The sequence below is a fragment of the Calliphora vicina genome, chromosome 2 (assembly GCF_958450345.1).
Source record: "Calliphora vicina chromosome 2, idCalVici1.1, whole genome shotgun sequence".
Taxonomy (NCBI): Eukaryota; Metazoa; Arthropoda; class Insecta; order Diptera; family Calliphoridae; genus Calliphora; species Calliphora vicina.
Genome location: NC_088781.1, coordinates 76,610,309 through 76,631,117, shown reverse-complemented (window position 1 = coordinate 76,631,117; position 20,809 = coordinate 76,610,309). Strand labels below are relative to the sequence as shown.

Genomic DNA, 20,809 nt, shown 5'->3' with positions numbered 1-20,809 from the left:
TATAAAAAATTTTATCCCGATAGGACCAGCCGTTTAGAAATGACAGATTTATTTCCAAAAAAATTTTGATTCTGCCCCACTGTGCATTATTGAAAACGCCTTGTAAATAACTTTCTATTTTTTTTGTTTATCATACATTTTGTGCATTTTAATTATATTATACGAATTGGATTATTAATCAGAATAAATTCTTTTTTTCAGCGAATTGAAGCCGCAGTATGAAATTCAACAAAACGAAGCGGATATAAGCACCTGTCCTGAACTATTACAAGGGATTTATAATTTTCGTCCTAACGTTTTTAATAAAGATAAGTGTATAAGTAAGTACAATTGTTTGCTAGTATAATAATAATAATATAATATAATGTAATTTATTTAATATTTAGATTTTAAAGATGAAAATAATTTATATATTAAACAAAATCGTGAATTGTTGCCATTAGAGGAAGCACCAGCCAAACAATGTGAAACTGGAATTTCTCAAAATCAACCGGCTGAACACTTATCTATTGAACAAGAAAAAAAATTATCTGATGCAAGCACTGAACAAGATTCTAATCTGTTAAAAAATTCTAGGTATGAACTAATTTGGGAAAATCATATATTTATATATTTAAGGCGGTATTTTAATATGCAATTACTGAACAACGTTATAAATTTTTCTTGCGACAATTTACACATCAGAAAGTTAAGGTATACATGACAAATATTAGATGAAAAGACGTAACCACTAAATAAAATAAATTTTGTTTTATTATTTTATTTATTTGACAAGTCACAGTCGATGCTACTACTACTCATAAAAAAATAAAACTCGAAATAGATCAGTATCAATAAAACGTAAATTACAAATATAAATAACTAAAATATTTTAATTATGTATACAAAAAATAAAATGTTCTTATGTAACGGATCGAGGTATATTAACATCGTTATGTATGACATGTGGAAAATTTCTCCTCCTTAGAGCGAATGTATATGTTTAATTTGGAACACATAATAACAATATCAACAAATGACATATCAATGAGGAGTAAAACATCTGTTTTATATTGCATCTCGATCTCGATTTTAATATACAGTGTCGGAAAAAGTCGTTAATCCAACCTTCAATGTTAATACATGTGGTGGCATTTCGGCTGGTTCCAATGTAGGACAATTGACGACTTGTTCTTCGTTCATTACTGTGTCAATCGATTTGTATTTTATTGTTTCACCAGACACTTTCAATTGTATTTGGTCATTGAGGTTGTTAACATCATAATATTTTGATTAAAAGTAGATTTCATATGTAAATTTCTTATTCATGCACTTAATATGCAAGAGTAAACAAAATTGTTTATCACAGACCGAAAATCAAAAATCTGAATATACACTGTTACCCAAAAGGCTTTTCTGAAGATTCCGTGAAAATTTTATCAAAATCGGTGCAGCCATTTTTGAGTCACTACGAAACATACATACACACATCCATGTTTATGAAATATATATGGCATTAGCGGTATAATGTAAAAATTGGATTTTTACACGCCCCTCCGCCCACAGACCGAATATTAAAAATCTGACTATACAGTGTTACCCGCTGGGCTATTCTGAAGATTCCACCGCACACAGACCGAAAATCAAAAATCTGACTTTAGAGTGTTACCCGCTAGGCTATTCTGAAGATTCCCTGAAAATTTCATCCAAATCGGTCCAGCCGTTTTTGAGTTCATTCGGAACATACATACATACCCACATACAAACATCCATTTTTATATATATAGATACGAGTTCTCTGTGGTAATACAGGTAGGCCTCCATTTACGCGGTTTGTTGGGCCCAAAAAAATAGCGTGTAAATCAAATTCGGGTAAAACGAGGTTCTAATTTAGAACGAAATGCTTTTGTGGGGCCAATATTTTTTAATTTCGCGTAAAACAATACATCAGTCACATAACAAAAAAGAAATTGGGACCTAAAAATCGCGTTAAATAGAAAACACATATGTACATTAGGGTGGCCCCAAAATTTAAGTTGCGGATGTTCCCACCTAAAATGAAAATTTGATTCATTCTAAGACTACGTTTTGAATTTTTTTCGTCCTGGGGTCAATATTTGGCGAGCTGGATCGAAGGATAAAAAGGTCCTTTTTTGAAGTTTTTTACATTTTTTCCATATTTCTTCCAAAGGATGTATATGTAAATTTGGTATCATATGAAAGGTCTTTGAGAGACGCATTCAATTGGTTAAAAGAAATTTTTTAAAAAAAATTTTTAATTAAAAAATTTTAAAAATTTTCGACAAAATTTTAGTTTTTTTTAATTTTTTCATAGAATTTATTCAAATACATAGATGAAATTTCTTGATCATAAACATCATGTAATTTCACCGAAATGGTTTTTCTCGTTTTTTAAAATTCAGTCCAGTTCAATGTTTATTCAAATTTGTTTAAACCCAATTTCATCCCTATCTGTTAAGCAGTTTTTCACATGTTACTTAAAATTAACAACAACATTCCAAAGGAATAACATTAAAATAATCATTATAGCGCTATGTATAGCAAATGTTTTAGCTTAAATTTAAATATTCGCAGTGTAATAAAAGAAAAGTATAAGAATTTATACATCGATGGAAAGCTTATAAAATTTGAGTTATTTTGATGCCCATACATATACTATGAATTGAGTACAGAGATTGTCAGATAGGGATGAAATTAGGTTTAAACAAATTTGAATAAACAATAAACCCAATTTCATCCCTATCTGTTAAGCAGTTTTTCACATGTTACTTAAAATTAACAACAACATTCCAAAGGAATAACATTAAAATAATCATTATAGCGCTATGTATAGCAAATGTTTTAGCTTAAATTTAAATATTCGCAGTGTAATAAAAGAAAAGTATAAGAATTTATACATCGATGGAAAGCTTATAAAATTTGAGTTATTTTGATGCCCATACATATACTATGAATTGAGTACAGAGATTGTCAGATAGGGATGAAATTAGGTTTAAACAAATTTGAATAAACATTGAACTGGATTGAATTTTAAAAAACGAGAAAATCCATTTCTGTGAAATTACATGATGTTTATGATCAAGAAATTTCATCTATGTATTTGAATAAATTCTATGAAAAAATTAAAAAAAAATAAAATTTTGTCGAAAATTTTTAAAATTTTTTAATTAAAATTTCTTTTTTTAAATTTCTTTTAACCAATTGAATGCGTCTCTCAAAGACCTTTCATATGATACCAAATTTACATATACTTCCTTTGGAAGAAATATGGAAAAAATGTAAAAAACCTCAAAAAAGGACCTTTTTATCCTTTGATCCAGCTCGCCAAATATTGACCCCAGGACGAAAAATTTCAAAACGTAGTCTTAGAATGAATCAAATTTTCATTTTAGGTGGGAACATCGATACCTTATTTTTTCTCCATACAAACGGGGCCACCCTAATGTACGTACCTACATATCGTCTCCTTAAATGAAAGCGGACGTAACTACACAAAAATTCAAAATCGAGTTACTGATTGATTGAACAATTGCCAAGAATACTCTATTATAATTGATTTTATAACGTATCCTGTAAAAACAAAAATGTAGTTACGTCCGTTTGCATTTAAAGCGACGATATATACTTTAAGTAAACTTATTTTATTTGTAATTTTGAAAATTTACTTAAAACAAAAGTAAACTAAAATAACTCCACTAAAAAAATTATTTCTTATCGAAAATTAAGGAAACAATTTCAATTAAAAAAACAAAATATTCTAATACATAAAAGAGATCAAACAAAAAATTCATAAAAATTACCGAAGTTTTCAAAAAATAAATCTGTTATTCGCTTGAGTTTTTTCATTTTTTGTTGTTTGTTGCCGCATTATATAAACAACGTGTAAAAAAAGTCGCCATTTGAAAAAATGGTTGCTAATTTGAGTTCGCTGTAATATCTAATTCGCGTAAATAAAGTACCGCGTAAATGGAGGCTTACCTGTATTTCGAAGAATATTCAAAAGACTTCAAATATAATTTAAGGCATAACTTTGTAACTAGTTGTCCGATTGTTATAAACATTATTGACTTCAATATATGTATATCCCGTATCAGCATCGCTACACCAATCAGCGTAACTTTTAACAAAGGCTTCACTAGCTTTGTAAACCTAGTCATGATTTGTAGTACCCTTAAGGTAGCTTCACAGCGGTTATATGTTCGGCATGTGAATTCTAATTGTGTTGTGAAAGCTTCGACCCAGTGTATTGTATATATCAAGTCTAGAAGTTATCGCGAGATAAATTAAAGCTCTAACTATCGAAATATCTATATAAATAGAAATCAAATGTCGTTCGTTGGTAATTGCATCAGTTGAGAACGGCTGGACCGATTCCGACAATATTTTTTACCATGTTCGTCATAGTCCAACTTAGGTTTTTACGGAAATAAAAATTAACCACGCCCTCTTTTACGCCCACTTTTTTCGATTTATCTAAAATCGGAAAACGGCTCCACCGATATGGCTAATTTTTAAATGTTAAATGTTCGTTGTAATCCAATTTAAGATTTCCAAAGTTTTACAGCAAATCACACTGATCGTTTGGGATGAGTGTACAATGGCACATAAAAAGTTTTTGAAGGCATTCGACAATATGTTGCAAGATTTACGAAACTATCAAAGCCGGTTTGGTGGTACGAAGATTCTGTTAGCAGTTGATTTTCGGCAAACATTGCCAGTGATTTCAAGGTCAACGCCGATGTCAACGCAAATGTAAATCATGGTCGCATTTTAAAAAATACAACACTAAAATACAACTGTTGTAAACGGTAATAGGGGCCTTAATATGTACATGTTTAAAATCGTCCGTTTTGTGGAAACACGTCAGAAACTCAAATTGACTGTGAACATGAGTGTCGAACTGAAGAACGATCAATCTGGAGAAGTATTTTCCAAACAATTCCCGTCGCTTTCTGCCAGTTTACCGAATCAAAACCCGAACTCATCCGAAATATGTTTCCAAACATTGCACAAAATTACAAAAACCATGATTAGTTGTGCGAACGTGCTATATTGGCTGCGAAAAACATTGATGTCGACAAACTGGATTTTTAAGATTCAATGTGAAATTGCTGTCGAATTAATGACGTCGTCAACTATCCAACCGAGTTTCTAAACTCGCTAGAATTATCTGGATTACCGCTTCGCAATCTCCAACTGAAAGTTGGATCGGTGATTAAAAAGTTACAAAACATAAACCAACCACGTCTTTGTAATGGCACCCGACTTGCGGTAAAAATCCTGATGAATAACGGCATCGAAGCAACAATATATAAAGGCTTGCATTCGCAATGACAATTAACAAATCTCAAGGGCAGTCATTGCGTGTTTGAGGTATTAACCTTGAAATTTCATATTTCTCGCATGGTCAATTGTATGTCGTATGTCTCTGTGTCGGATCAGCATCAGCATTATTTGTTTACGCGCCAGACGATAAAACAAAAAATGTCGTGTATCATAGAGCATTGCAATGAACGAAACTATGATAACACAGCAAATCAATCGAAAAAAGTATTTCTTTATTTTCATTGGTTCCTAAACAAGCGTAGGGTTAAAATTAGAGACGCTACTGAAATTAAAAATTATTACTCTCTCCCAAATTTATGGCTGACATAATAACAAAATGATTTTTTTAATTTGGACAGGACCACGTCTGTTGGGTCAGCTAGTTACTTAATAACTATCTTAAAATCATTAGCATAATGGGTTTGTAAACCAGTACCTCGTTTCTGTATTCTATGTGAGAAACTTTTCATTCGAAACATTTATAAACTTCTTGTTAAACACAGGGCGAGTATTAGTAAATCGTTTACTGTGTCTGTACTTTTAATGTATTCAGATTATGGTATAAAATACTATGTAAAATCTTCTTCAAAGTTGGAAAATGGTGAAAAAATATAAACAAAAATATGTTTACTGGAAAAATGCACACAAATTTTGTTAAAATACTTAAATAATATATATACCATTGGAAAGGCCGCAGTTTCTTCTTTTTAAATCCGTTTAAAAAATTAAAATCGATTGAGAATCAGCTTAGTTAATGGCTTATAGGTGCTTAAAGGTATGAAAACCGTTTTTTTACCCGTAACTCAAGATTTTGGAGGTGTTTTGCAAATTTCAAAAACATATTCTTATTGTACTCGATAAAGCCTATCAGAAAAATAGTACTACTTTCCAGGTATTTCTACTTTAGTCTTTTTTGTCTCATAGTGTTATTAATATTTCTAGTTTCTAGTTTTTCAAAACATATATGAACAAAGATATGTGGAAATACGTTGACCCACCTCAGCGAACATCCGCTGTTAATAACATGATATGACCGAAACTAATGGAACTAAAAATACGAAATTTGGTCCGAATATTTTATAATAAAAATATAATGATATAAATGTTAGAAAATATGTTTATTTAAAAAAAATTTTTTGGTCAAGTTGTCGAAAAATCTTAAGTGTTCGTGGTGAATATGTATGAATTGACACAGTTGAATAAAACACACTTATGTGTTAAAACAGTCCTCATGTATACATATTTGTGGAAATATTTGAAAAAATTATTGACAATCACATGGAATTTAGCAAAAAAATGGCCACCACTGTACATGGACCATTTAATTTTTATATGTATATTAGAGTTCGTTTGTGACCATCTCACTTTATTTGTTGTTCGGGTATCATAATTTTTCTGAAGGTTTTTGCGTAAATAAAAATAATGGCGTCCTTTTTTTTTGGAAAATTTTCGCTCCTTGTGGTGGATCAACGCACCTAAAAACGCGGATTTTGAGCACATTTTTCTGTAGTGTAAAATATGATTTCACCAGTCGAATCTGCATCAAACATTTTTACATAAATTTATACCCCACAACACCAATATTTCCTTTCCATCACTAACCATTAAAAAGTTATGAGGCTTCAAAGTTATTTATTTAACAAGAATATAATACACTCAGGTCTCGTTTTATGCGGATTCAAATTTATGCGATTTTTAAATAATTTTTTTTTTAGAATTTTAAAATTTAAAAGAAAATTTTAGATGTTTTTTAAAGCTTTTTTTTTACCATATTTTAAATTAAACCAATTTTGCATCACTGATATAATGGTTATAGTTTGTTTTTTACAAAATTAAAAGGGAGAAAGCGTGGCAACACCGTCAAGATCGGAATTATTTTTTTAGCGCAAATAAATAAATTTTTTAATTATATTAATTTTTTGGGAAGACGTGCATAAATTTTGCATAATATTGCAATCATATGCCGACATTATTGCCCCAGGATATGGAGTATGATATTACGGAGGAAGAAGTAGAGACGACTTCATTTGTCTCACCGGTTGCTACTACAAATAATGGTAGTATAAAAACAACAAGATTGGCAGACATAACAAATGAACGAAAACGACAAAGAGTAGAAAGCACTATGGCACCAATAAGTGTGGATATCTCCGACTTATCTGAAAGACTAGCTAACCACGTCCCACTAGACCAGAATAAATTTGGTATCCTAAGCGTTCTGGCCGACATTGATTTACAGGGCTCTCAGCCGGTAAGCAATCAAACACAAATAAATGACAAGGTTGAACAAACCGATACAAGAACAAAATGGTGCCCACCAATATTTGTTTACAACGTAAATATAAAGGCTTTGGTAGATACATTAAAATCTACGATTCCTGATTTTTAATTTAAAGTGAAAAACATAAATAAAAATCAGAGTAAGTTCTATTTTTCAGATTCTAAAGTTCACACCTCTATGATGGCTATTCTTAGAACTAACGACATTCACTATTATTCGTTCACACCGAAGGAACTTAAACAAGTGTCAGTAGTCTTACGAGGTCTGGTGGCTGATACAGAGAGTGAAAAAATTAAATATGAACTTGACACATTAGTGCCTGATACGGTCGCATCTGTTGCAAAATTTAAAACGCCAAGGTCTATTAAACAAAACATCGATTCTAGACTTTTTCTGGTCTCCCTTCTTCCAGGGGAAACATTGTGCGATATATCAAATATTCATGGCCTGCAAAATCAAATTATCTCCTGGGGGGGAAAAAAAAAGTGATATTCAGTATCACAGATGTCAACGCTGGGGCCATATCTCACGCAACTGCAATTCGGCATAGAAATGCGTAAAATGTGACCAAGTCCACGCACCTGGTGAATGCAAACGATCCCGAGAAGATTCCTCAGATCCCTACTGTTCAAATTGTGAAAAGGCGGGTCATCCTGCTAATTGGAGAGGTTGCCCAATATACCAGAAATATCAGGAGGCAAGAAAAAAAAAGATTGCAAAAGTAGTGGAAGAAAAGGCCATTGCGAAAGATAATGTTAATAGAGCAGTGCACATGTTAATGCGTACACCAGGGAAACATTTGCTAACCTCTTTCAACCAGAAACTACCCAGCAAAATTTGCGTCAACAAAAACCGTCAGCAATTGAGGACTTTCTAGCTAGCCCATTATTTCCTAGAACCAGAAGAATTAACTCTGGAGCAAGAAATCAACATCTTCCTAAAGGAATTTAAAAATATGTCAAAATCAGAATTTTTACGCCTGCAACTATCCGTCGCAACAGCTTGAGTCGGATTTAAATACGGTTCTTCAAACATGTTTAAGTTTTGATGGGTTCATCCTTGGGGGTGATCTTAATTCAAAGTGCACATCATGTGGTGACGAGACAGACAATCCCAATGGAAAAGTCCTGAAAAAATGGTTAGAAGACAATTCATTAGAGGTTGTTCGCATCTGCGACTCTACACCATCTTACCCAAATGGATCTTCATTTTTGGATCACTTTCTTATCAGCACCAAATTCATCTCATCACTGCCAACATTTTCAGATCATTTTCCGATCAAACTAAGACTGAAAATAGATCCCTCTAGCTTAATTTTAAATCCACCTCATTCATTCATCTCTTACAAAAACACCAACTGGGATCAATTTCGCTGCGATTTATGGAACTCAAGTGGACATATTATGCCCCCAATAAATGCTAACCTGGAAAATCAAGAAATTGATGTATTAATCAGAGAGCTTAATACGACATTTACCTCAATTCATGAAGTTCACTCTCTTCAAATTATAATTAAGAACGGGAAAACACCACTCTCGGAGAGAATCAAAAAACTCTTCAAATTAAAATATCAATGGCAAAAAGATCTAAAGAACATATTTCACCGCTATGGAAACAGACTCATCAGTGAGTACAAAATATTGTCTAAACAAATTCAACTTCTTAAAATAATCATCAAAGAATCTGTTGGAATAGAACAAGCTCAAAAAATTAATAACAAATTACAAAATATCAAACCTGGACCATCGGCATTTAAAGAAATGTATCAATTTACTGGGAAAAGAAAAATCCCTTTTTGTCAACAACTACGACATAATGACAATGTCATAACGAACCCAGCTGAAATTGCAGTTAATTTCCAGCAATTCTATTCCTCAATTTTTCGCCAAATAACACCAGAACGGCCGGTGGATGATCTTAATTCCAGAATCTCAACCTGTATGGATGTAATTCCAAATCACATTTTCTCGTTTGACGACAGGTTTGACGCACTCTCAAATCCTGATGTATACCATTTTATTGACACTGTTAAAATTAGAAACATAATTCAAAATATTAATACCAAAAAATCATGCGGATTAGATGGGATCTCAAACTACATCATTAAAAAGTTTCCCGATAAGACAATTCAATTACTTACCTGTATTATGAATCACTGTATCAACAATGGATATTTTCCCTCTGATTGGAAGTCTGCGATAATAATTCCAATAAAAAAGAAAAGCAACATTGAGGTTTTATCCGATTTTCGTCCTATATCATTGCTTTCTAATATAGGGAAAATATTTGAACATGTCCTGAAAGATAAAATTGAAAAAGAATTTATCATATACCCTATATCAAACATCCAATTTGGTTTAAAAAAATTCCACTCCACACAGCACGCACTTTTAAAGTTTCACAGTGACATAACCAATAACTTGAGAAATCAAATTTGCACGGTGGCGATATCCTTGGATATAGAAAATGGTCAGGCTCAGTTTACCTCTCCCCAGTAGGTATTATTAATGAGGACTTTGACAATGACCCTGATCATCACATGTTGCCACAAATCTACACCAAGACTGCGCCGGGCTCTCACAGGGGCTGAAAAGGAAAAATTATTATTTTATTTATTTATTAAATTACATTTTACTATTTAGTAAAATAAGAATTACGAATTATATACATACATACATATATACATTAGGGTGGCCCTTAATAAACAAAAGTTGCATTTTGGCCATTCTCACCCTCCAGTTTGGTGAACATTAGTAAAAAATCATCCTGAAAAAATTTTAGGTAAATCGGTTGGGGATAAGACGTGAAGTTTTGAGATGCATTTACAAGGGGAAAAACTGCATTTTTTTCAGTTTTTGTAAAAATTTTGCCATTAAAAAATTACTTTTGTAATTTAATTTAAAAGAATCGAAATGTGTACGTAATTATCGTTCTAATGAGACATGGTTAGGTTAGGTTCCATGGGCTGCTGCTCCTCAAGCAGCTCACTTGGGTCCATTCAAATCTGATCCCATTGTGATAACCAGGGGGTAGACATCAGGGTATTTACAATACTTCCGTTGCCTCCAAATTAAACCAGCCAGATTCCCGGATGAAGGAGTAGATTCGTTTAAGACTCAACCTTGATAGCACGTCCAAGCATGATAGGAATGGAAATCCGAGGATGCGTTCCCTCAGGTTTGTAGGAGCCGGACATTGGCAGAAAAGATGATACACAGTCTCTTCCTTTTCTTCATTATGGCAGCTTCTACAGTAATCATTGTACCGTAGGCCTAATCTTCTAGCAGGTGTCCCGATTAAACAGTGTCCTGTAATAAAGGAGACAATTAGCCTTATTTGCTCACGACGGTATTCTACAAGTAGATTCGTCCTGTTGGCATCATATACGGGCCAAGTCGACCTCGCTGTAGCACAGGAAGGTTCATTAGTCCACCTGTTTTGTGCAGTCTCATATAGTTTCTGCTGAACAACCATCTTGCATTTAACAAGGGAAATACCACCCCTTTTGGCCAAATCATCTGCTATACCCTGATACCCTGATTTCCATCGTGTCCAGGGACCCATATAAGCGTTATCCTAGAATGTCTCGCTATCTCATTTAGGGATACCCGGCATTCCTCGGTTAACCTAGATGTCGTAAAGACACCCGCTATTCCGTTAACGGCAGCCTTGCTGTCAGTAAATATACATATATCACCAGATATTCAATAATACCTCAGCCAGTTGGATGCACGCTTAATGGCAGTAATTTCCGCCTGAAGAGCAGTACAGAAATTAGGTAGCCTAAAGTAGGTTTTTATCCCAAAGTTTTCAATATAGAAACCTCCGCCGACCCTGTTTCCCCTATTAGAGCCATCAGTATATATCCGTATGACATCAGTAGGAGGGAAGAGTCCGCGCTGCCATAAATCCCTGTTCGGGATCATAATATGGAAATGCCTATCGAAAAAAGGTTTTGCGATGCAGTAATCGACATTACCATGTATCTGTCCATAGTATTTCAGTATCCTAGAGTGTCCAAGGTCCTTACCAGACCACGAACAACCCGCATTTAGTCTCACAGCAGAGTTGAGAGCCATTTGTATCACCATCAAATCCACTGGTAACCAGTTTAGAATAGTAAAAAGTGCCTTAGAGGAAGTAGACCTTATAGCGCCTGTAATCAGTATCGCAATAGTCCTTAGAACTCGTTCAACGGCCTTCCGGTGAGTAGCATTATCCAAGGCCTGCCACCACACCAATACTCCATAGAACAAGATGGGTTTGAAGATCCAATTGATACCTTTCGGCATAATGCCCCAGTTAGTACCAATTGCCTTTTTGCAGGAGTAGATGGCCACGTAGGCCTTGTTAATCCTGTTCTGAATATTCATATTCCAGGACAATCTCTTATCTAGAATGATGCCAAGATATTTTGCATTATCCCTAATTTCAAGACTGATTCCATTCAGTCTACGTGGTCTAAAGTCATCGATCTTATACCTCCTAGTGAAGAGAACCAGTTCCGTTTTTTGGGGGTTCACACTAAGTCCACTCGATATACTCCACTCACTCAGTGTACTTAATGCCGATTCCATACAACTAGATATTGTATCCAGAAATTTACCAGATATAAAAACGGCTACATCGTCAGCGTACGCGACTGTTTTAATCCTTCTGTTGTCCATCCTGACCAACAGGGTATTCATAGCCAGGTTCCACAGAAGTGGAGATAATACACCTCCCTGTGGGGTTCCTCGATTGGCCACTCTTGAAACACTTGTACCACCTAGGGTAGCACATATGACTCTGTAACCGAGTATCTTTTCGACTAGTCGGCGAACACATAGATCAATTCCCAGTTCATCCATCGCAGATAGGATGGCATCGGGCCTGACATTGTTAAAAGCACCTTCGATATCAAGGAAGGCAACAAGTGAATACTCCTTATGTGATAGCGACTCTTCAATGGAGCCAACTAACGAATGTAGAGCTGTTTCCACAGATCTGCCTTTGGTGTAGGCATGTTGGGATTTAGAGATGAGTTCCGACGGAATGGTCATTCTCAGATATACGTCAATCACCCTTTCTAGGGTTTTCAGCAGGAAGGATGCAAGACTAATTGGCCTATAATCCTTTGGTTTAGTGTGAGTCGCCTTACCACCTTTAGGAATGAAGACTACTCTACATCTCGTCCACCATGTAGGGATATAGGTCCATCTAATACACGCTGTGTATATGCTAATGAGCCATAGTACAACTATCTCTTCGTTCTTTTGAAGATCAGCAGGAATAATGCCATCCGGCCCAGGGGATTTAAATGGGTCGAAGCTTTTGATCGCCCACTGTATTCTTTCTCTGTTCACCGGAACAGAGTTTTCACACGGAGCAACAGAATCAGCAGCCCCATTCACAGTTTCAACTGGGAGGCAGCCTGGGAAATGAGTGTCTAGTAGGACCTCAAGTGTTTCCTTACTATTCAGAGTCCATCTACCACAGGATTTATGAATATATGTAGCTTGGTACAACCGGAGAGATTGATACAATTTTACGTAATCGGTTAGTCTTAGAGGATCCTCCCACGCCGCTACAGAAGTCCCTCCAGGCTTTCCTTTTCGCATTCCTCGTAAGGTTCTTGAAGTGATTCAATGAGGACTTGTATGCCGGCCAGTTGCCCAACCTCTTAGCCTCGTTGAACAGTTTACGACACGTCCTTCTGGCGTTTGCTATTTCAGGATTCCACCATGGAGGCTTAGTCTTACCTCTGCGGATGGTCAGCCTACAGGCCAAGTTAGTAGCCGATTGAAACGCTTCTGTAAGTGTCTCAATTGCTACCTCAATATCTTCCCTACTCTCAATATAGGGCGGGTTTGGTAAAGACCGAGAAAGTGTGTTGCATTGCAACTCCCAATTGGTCTTCCTCCTATTTAGAATGTTATTGACACTCCTATAAGTTACACTAATATCAAAGTCAATATATTGGTGATCGGAAAAGGAGCAGTCGTTAGCGACAGCCCAATTAGTAATCATGCTGTGGTGCTCAGCACTCACAACTGTTAAGTCTAGAACCTCACTTCTGTTTGAAACAATGAAGGTGGGTTCTGAACCCCTATTTACTACTTCCAAACTACTATTAAGAATGAAGTTGAAAAGACTCTCACCTCTTGTGTTGGTGTCACTGCTACCCCATATGATGTGGTGCGAGTTAGCGTCAGCACAGATAATCAAAGGTATCTTGGACCCATTCGCCTTATTGACAGTACTGCGGACAGCATCATTTTTCGGATGCTCCCCATAATCGTGCGCCATATAGCTGGAAATCAACCACAACAAACTGCCTTCATTGGTTTCCCATGAGACTGCTACTGTATCTTCATTGCTGTAATCAGACAGAATGAAGATATTCAAAGAGCTTTTAGCCAGTGCAGCAGATGCTGCCTTAGAGTGGTGAAGGTTAATTTGCGTCACCCTCACCATGCTCAATATGTACAACGGTGACGTCGGCGTCCTCCTGGTCAAAATTCAGGAGGGCGTCCTCGTCCACCGCCTCGTCCATCCGTTCAAAGAAGGTACCAACCAGTTCGGAAACTGAGTTGGTATCTTCAGTGTCGATTGGACCAGCGGCGTCATTGCATTCCATGCCCTCTTCCGAGGGCATGGGTTTTACATCCTCTGAGAGGTATCTTCCTTGTTGTCGCTACGGTAGACACGCAGGATGATCGTACCAAATCCATAGTACACCTTCCCTTGTGTCTTCTTTAGCGGCCCCAAGGAGTCCTTATTCAGGACGACGATCGCCTTTCTGGAAGATCCCTCAGCATCAGTAACCTTGACAACAAGCAGGATGATCGTACCAAATCCATAGTACACCTTCCCTTGTGTCTTCTTTAGCGGCCCCAAGGAGTCCTTATTCAGGACGACGATCGCCTTTCTGGAAGATCCCTCAGCATCAGTAACCTTGACAACTTTCCAGTAGTTAGTTGGAAACTGTGGGTTACAGCACTGAAGGATCTCCAAGATCTCCTCCGGGCTAGATGGCTCAGCCGGTATTTTAGCTATGGATCTAGGCTTTCGGGGTATCTCACTCACCGATACCACCTCAAGCTTAGATCCCGGCCATACTTCACCCAACGATGCGACGGCAGTCTTGAGCAGCAACGCTGAGCGTTCATCCACACAAAACATGAGTTTAACGTGACCCTGGTACCAACCAGCATCATCGCATTGAGGAGGAGTGCCTGGGTTCTCTTTGAGAACTTTCCAGAACACCCCTACCAGTTTTTGCTTCACCATATCCCAATTTGATTGAGATATGAATCCGTCGTTGACACTTCGATCTATAACCGCCCTAACGAGGTTGTCTTTGACAATCTCGCTAAAGGACTTAGCTAGAGATCGTTGTGTCGCTTTAGGCCTTTTCGGTCCCGGTTGCTGGCTCTTGGTTGTCGCATCCTCCTCTGAACGTTGCCGTTTAGACACCGCTGCACAGTGGACCAAATGCCCAATCTAGCGCGCAAGAGGGTTTAAATCGACTTTGAAAGCACTTATAAATCTGGAATTTGGAATTTGACTCGAAAATTAAATGATCTAACAAATGTGGGTGATATTTAAAGGGGCGTGGCACTAATTATAATAAAATACAATGTGTGAAAATAAACTTTTTTATTTATATTAAATAGAAAAATAAAAATACACATAACTTAAATAAAAAAATTAACATTTCATTTAGTTTTAAAAAAGAGTTATTTAGAAAATACACATACATATATAAACATTATAAAAATAAAATACTTTTCATTTCAACTTTATAAAAAAATACTTTGCATTTCGTTTTCCAAAGAGTTTATTTATTAGTTATTCACTGCTTTCATCACTTGAATAGTCTTCTGCAATATAGTTTTCGGTTTCTGGTATGAAGGGTTCTGAAAGCAAGGATGCAACGTCGGAACAAATAGACTCCGATTTTCGATATTTGAACGGCTTTTTTGAAATTTATGATATAATGGGATCCGATGATACTATTAAAGATTTCTGATAAGTATCGGCGAAAAGTTTCAATATTTATCGTATATCCACAGGATATTGTGCTTAAAATGATTTGCAGTCTCTTTATTAAAACCTCGCTTACTCCAGTTACACTTGACGCTAAGGACGATTGACTAAAAAATCGTCTAGCCGTGATTCCGTCGTTCGTTGATCCCATTCCAGGTTTTGGGGCATCGACCAATAAATGCATTTCTGATTTAATTTTTTCTTTTACGGCCTTTTTTTGGTTTTCAACTTTTTCTCTTTCTTCAGTATTACAAGGTCTCCACTTTTTTATTACAACCTTATACGAAATGTGTAAAATACACTCTAGACATCGTATCCAGGCATGCAAAACAGAAATTCCGAACTTATATAGATTTTCATCACATGGAAGATTTCCAATTGCATCTAACTTGTTCATTATACTCGGTTTTGCTCCACATATACCACACACTTGGGATGATGAGTCTGAAATAGTGCTGAAAATCTTTCCATCAATCATTGTCAACAAAAAATGATGATGTACCGTAATTTCTTCATTTTTATACCCTTCACCTTCGTGAGAAGGGTATATATAAGTTTGTCATTCCGTTTGTAATTTCTACATTTTTCATTTCCGACCCTATAAAGTATATATATTCTGGATCCTTATAGATAGCGGAGTCGATTAAGCCATGTCCGTCTGTCTGTCTGTCTGTCTGTTGAAATCAGTTTTCTGAAGACCCCAGATATCTTCGGGATCCAAATCTTCAATAATTCTGTCAGACATGCTTTCGAGAATTTTGCTATTTAAAATCAGCAAAATCGGTCCACAAATGGCTGAGATATGAGGAAAAAACCAAGACAACCTCTATTTTTGACCTATTTTTTACCTATATCTGGATTACTAAGACATTAATATAGACAATATGGATATCTAATGATAGATATTTCAAAGACATTTGCAACGACGTATAGTAAGTTGGACCTACAATGGGTCAAAATCGGGAAAAAAAAATTTAACCAGAATTTTTTTTTCAAAAAAAAAAAATTTAAAAAAAAAAAAAAAAATTTAAAATTTAAAAAAAAAAAAATTTTTTAAATTTAAAACAAAAAAATTTTAAATTTAAAAAAAAAATTTTAAATAACAATCGAAAAATTTTTTTTCCAAAAAATTAAAAAAACAACTGGAAAAAATTAAATTTTGTTTACCTAAAAATATTTAAAATTTTGAAGTATAATTTGGTGAAGGGTATATAAGATTCGGCACAGCCGAATATAGCACTCTTACTTGTTTAAATTTATTTTTGTTGGCTGGATTGCGGATATTTGATTTTCAACTATTGTAATTTCTTGTTTTATTAAAGATTTGTTTTCCTTTTCAAAAATAAGCTTGATAGGTCTACAAAAACGTGTAGCTGATGGTCGTGGATTTTGCCATAAAAAACATTATTAGCTTTAAGCTGTAAGGGAACGAGACATACTGCAAAAAGATGTTGGTCTGAATTATTAGCATTAGTATCGTTAAATTTTTGCTTATAGTTGGAATAACCACTACTACCATCACATCCCCATTTGTATGTCAAAAAAATTTCAGGTGATTTTGTTTGTTCCAGTATGTCACTTTGAAGGTATACTAACCTTTCAGCAGTTTTATTGACCAAATATTGCAAAGGAACCTCTCCTGAAACATCTGAAAATGTCATATTTCTGTGATAACACTTTTCTTTCGCAGATTGTATAACATGATATGTAGGATATATGTTTGCATTTCGTTTTTTTGCGCCCATTTGCATTAACTTATAAGTATGTTTGCTATAGTCTCCGTCCACAAATAAAGCCAACGCCTCTTCAGGAGTATACGGTATAGGCATTTCAGGTGGATCAAAAATTTGTTTTTTAATTTTGTTTGCTCTCGTTGGAGAGGCAGCCAATTCCTTCAACATTTTCGCAGCATCTCTTTTTCCAGATTTATATAAACCAACTTTTGCTGCATTAACCAAGTCATCACACGACTTAGAATTTACAAGCGAAGAAACATCTAATAGTTGTGCTCTCTTACTTTTTTCAGAATAATCTTTTTTTGGTGCATGAGTAACGGGGACAGATGTTCCAGGAACTTCAGAATTAGTTTCAGAAATTACAAAAACTAAGTCACTATTTAACCACTTTTCATATTTCGCTTCGAATTTTTGCCTCGTTCTATTCACACTTTTCCATTTCTCGCACAGATCATGGACAAATTTATATAAAACTTGCTTCACTTTATTATATTCCACACTTTTTTGTTGTTTGTGTAATCCGATTTTTCCCATTACATATTCTATAATGGTATCAAATTTATTTTTGTTATCATGAATGTTTACCCAGATATTGAACAATTCGCGTCTCAATATTGACATTTCGACGAATAACAAGAAAAGGGGCAAAAAGTGGCAGTCAATTTTTTTATTATTTTGAACCTTAGGAACTATTCTTTCTAACATATATAAAATAACTACAGAAGTAAGCGGGAGTAGTAATTAAAAACTTTAATAAAATTCAAGATTTTTTCAAAACTAACTTCAAAAGAGGCATACATTCAATTGAAATTTTCTGGCGAACCACGTGACAAACTTGCTACACATATACACAGTTATTTAAGCATATCTTGTAGTTAAAAAAATAATAAAAAAAAATTATCAATTACCTTCTCACAATTATAAAAACAACACTTGAAACTAACAACGCGTCTCTACCGATTTTGCCGAAGTTTTTATTTGAAATAATTGCTTATGTTTGACTGCATACAGCTTGTTAATTTGGTAGGAAACAAAAAATAAAAATTACCGTTAAGCACACTGGGAACATAAGAAGCGTAAAATCGATACAAATTGTATTTTTAAAACATACAATTTCTCGACCAATTTCGCGCTAGATTGGGCATTTGGTCTACTGTGCGCTGATGACTCAGCAGAAGGAGGGGCGGTCTTGAGACCAGCAATGTGAGCTTTCGCCCATGATAGTGAAGCCTGTTGCTCCTTTGTAAGGTCCTCGGCTTTTTTAGAGCCTAGAGCCTCAATGAAGCGAATGGCGGAACTCCTGGTGGTAGCAGCCCTTCTGGCAGGATTTTTATGCCTGAGACTACTATCAGAGCCGGAGTTGGCAGGGGGTGGTGCGGCTTCAACCATATGCCGCACAACTGGCATATGGGAAGCGACTGAGAGGAGCGACTTAGTCGCTTCCCCCCAGAGGCACCCGAGACATGGGTTTTAACCGCCTTGACGGTTAGGGCTTTAGCAGCTTTGGAGGTACTTGGAGAGAAATCCAGGGGTACCTCGCCGCTTATGACACTACCACCAATTGCTTTTTGTTTTTTACATTCAGCCAACCTGGGTGTACCAGATTGACCTCCTGCGACACCAGTAGCATGCAGACTAGTCTGGCCCGGTGTAATCACCTGACTAGCCTGGGTCACAGTAGTATTCGACTCGTCACAGCCCGTTACCATCGCTGTGGGAGTAGGGTCCCCGGAGATTATGAAGCCCCCGACCGGGTACATGGGTCATGATTTTTTACCTTCCATGACGTCCTTGCGGACAAATAAAGGTGCATTTTATACCTGCTGCCAGGTGTTGAATAACTGCCGCCCCATTGGGGATAACAGACGCAGACCATCAGCCGCCCAATATGGGAAACAGACGCTGATGGATTTCGGACGGATAATTTAAGAGCCCTTTCGGACCAGCCGGACGATAACCAACAAAGCCACCCCTCTCAGTGAGGGGGAAATGGCTTGTTGGAACATCTGATAGCCGCCCCAAAGGAGAACAGACGCTATCAGACAGAGGGGAGGGTAGTTCTTAGTGTCATTATCACCGCGTGCCCTTCTGAAATGGGAGACCCTACCGGAGACAGCCAACTCAAGTTAAACTGTCCCCTCCAGCATGACCAACACAGATCATCGCATTTAAGCCTCTACATCGCGTCAAGATGACTACCCATCGTAGAGAGACATAAAAAGCAGAAATTGGTCAAAAAATGTTAAAGTTATTAAAAATTCGCCAGGCCATTAACGTGTCTCAGGCCACTAGAACAAGAAATGTAGGAACAAAATTAACATATTTTGATAAATACTAAAATAAAAGCTAATTTTTACTTAAAATATGTCCATATATACTTGTATATGAGTTTTTGTCTTCGTAGGATACCGTTTTTATGTCTCATTAGAACGACAATTACGTACACATTTCTATTATTTTAAATTAAATTGGAAAAGTATTTTTTTAATGGCAAAATTTTTACAAAAACTGAAAAAAATACATTTTTTCCCCTTGTAAATGCATCTCAAAACTTCAGAGGGCTTGCGGCACGTCTGAAGCCCAGCCGATTTACCTAAAATTTTTATCAGGATGATTTTTTTTACTAATGTTCACCAAACTGGGGGTGAGAATGGCCAAAATCCAACTTTCGTTTATTAAGGGCCACCCTAATATACATACATGATGTAAATAATGGAAGTTAATATTAAGTTCATAAAATGTACCTGAACTGTCGTTTTTTATAGACAAATTTTTATCAAATTTTACAATTCTGTGATATTTATATACATACATTCATTTTTCATATATATCCACGTAAAATGAACTCTGTTAGACATACATATTTTTTAACAGTTCTTGTTGTTAACTTTTTTTTAAGTGTTATTTATGTTTATTTATTTATTTTTGACTGACTCTCATGCTCTGTCTCTAAACGATTAAGGCCTGGAGCAAACCTTGTTCTGCATTCATTTTATGTTATTTTACATATATTCTTTAAAATTTTAGCAAGTAGCATTTTCATAAAACACCGTGTAATAGAATAAGACAACAATAGTTCTATGTTATTTATATATACATTAGGGTGGCCCTTAATAAGCGAAAGTTGGATTTTGGCCATTCTCACCCTCCAGTTTGGTGAACATTAGCAAAAAAATCATCCTGAAAAAATTTTAGGTAAATCGGTTGGGGTTAAGACGTGCCGCAAGCCCTCTGAAGTTTTGAGATGCATTTACAAGGGGAAAAATGCATTTTTTTCAGTTTTTGTAAAAATTTTGCCATTAAAAAATTACTTTTGTAATTTAATTTAAAAGAATCGAAATGTGTACGTAATTGTCGTTCTAATGAGACATAAAAAACAGAAATCGGTCAAAAAATGTTAAAGTTATTAAAAATTCGCCAGGCCATTAACGTGTCT

General features: G+C 35.5%; 1 protein-coding gene across 1 annotated transcript in view; it reads left to right on the top strand.

The window, feature by feature from the left end:
* Nipped-B (Nipped-B cohesin loading factor) overlaps positions 1-20,809 on the top strand; it is a 401,322-nt gene that overhangs the window by 12,120 nt on the left and 368,393 nt on the right. The window contains exons 4-5 of the mRNA XM_065500106.1: positions 202-320; positions 387-576. Of these exons, the coding sequence (XP_065356178.1) occupies positions 202-320; positions 387-576 (309 nt within the window). The remainder of the gene's footprint in view (positions 1-201; positions 321-386; positions 577-20,809) is intronic.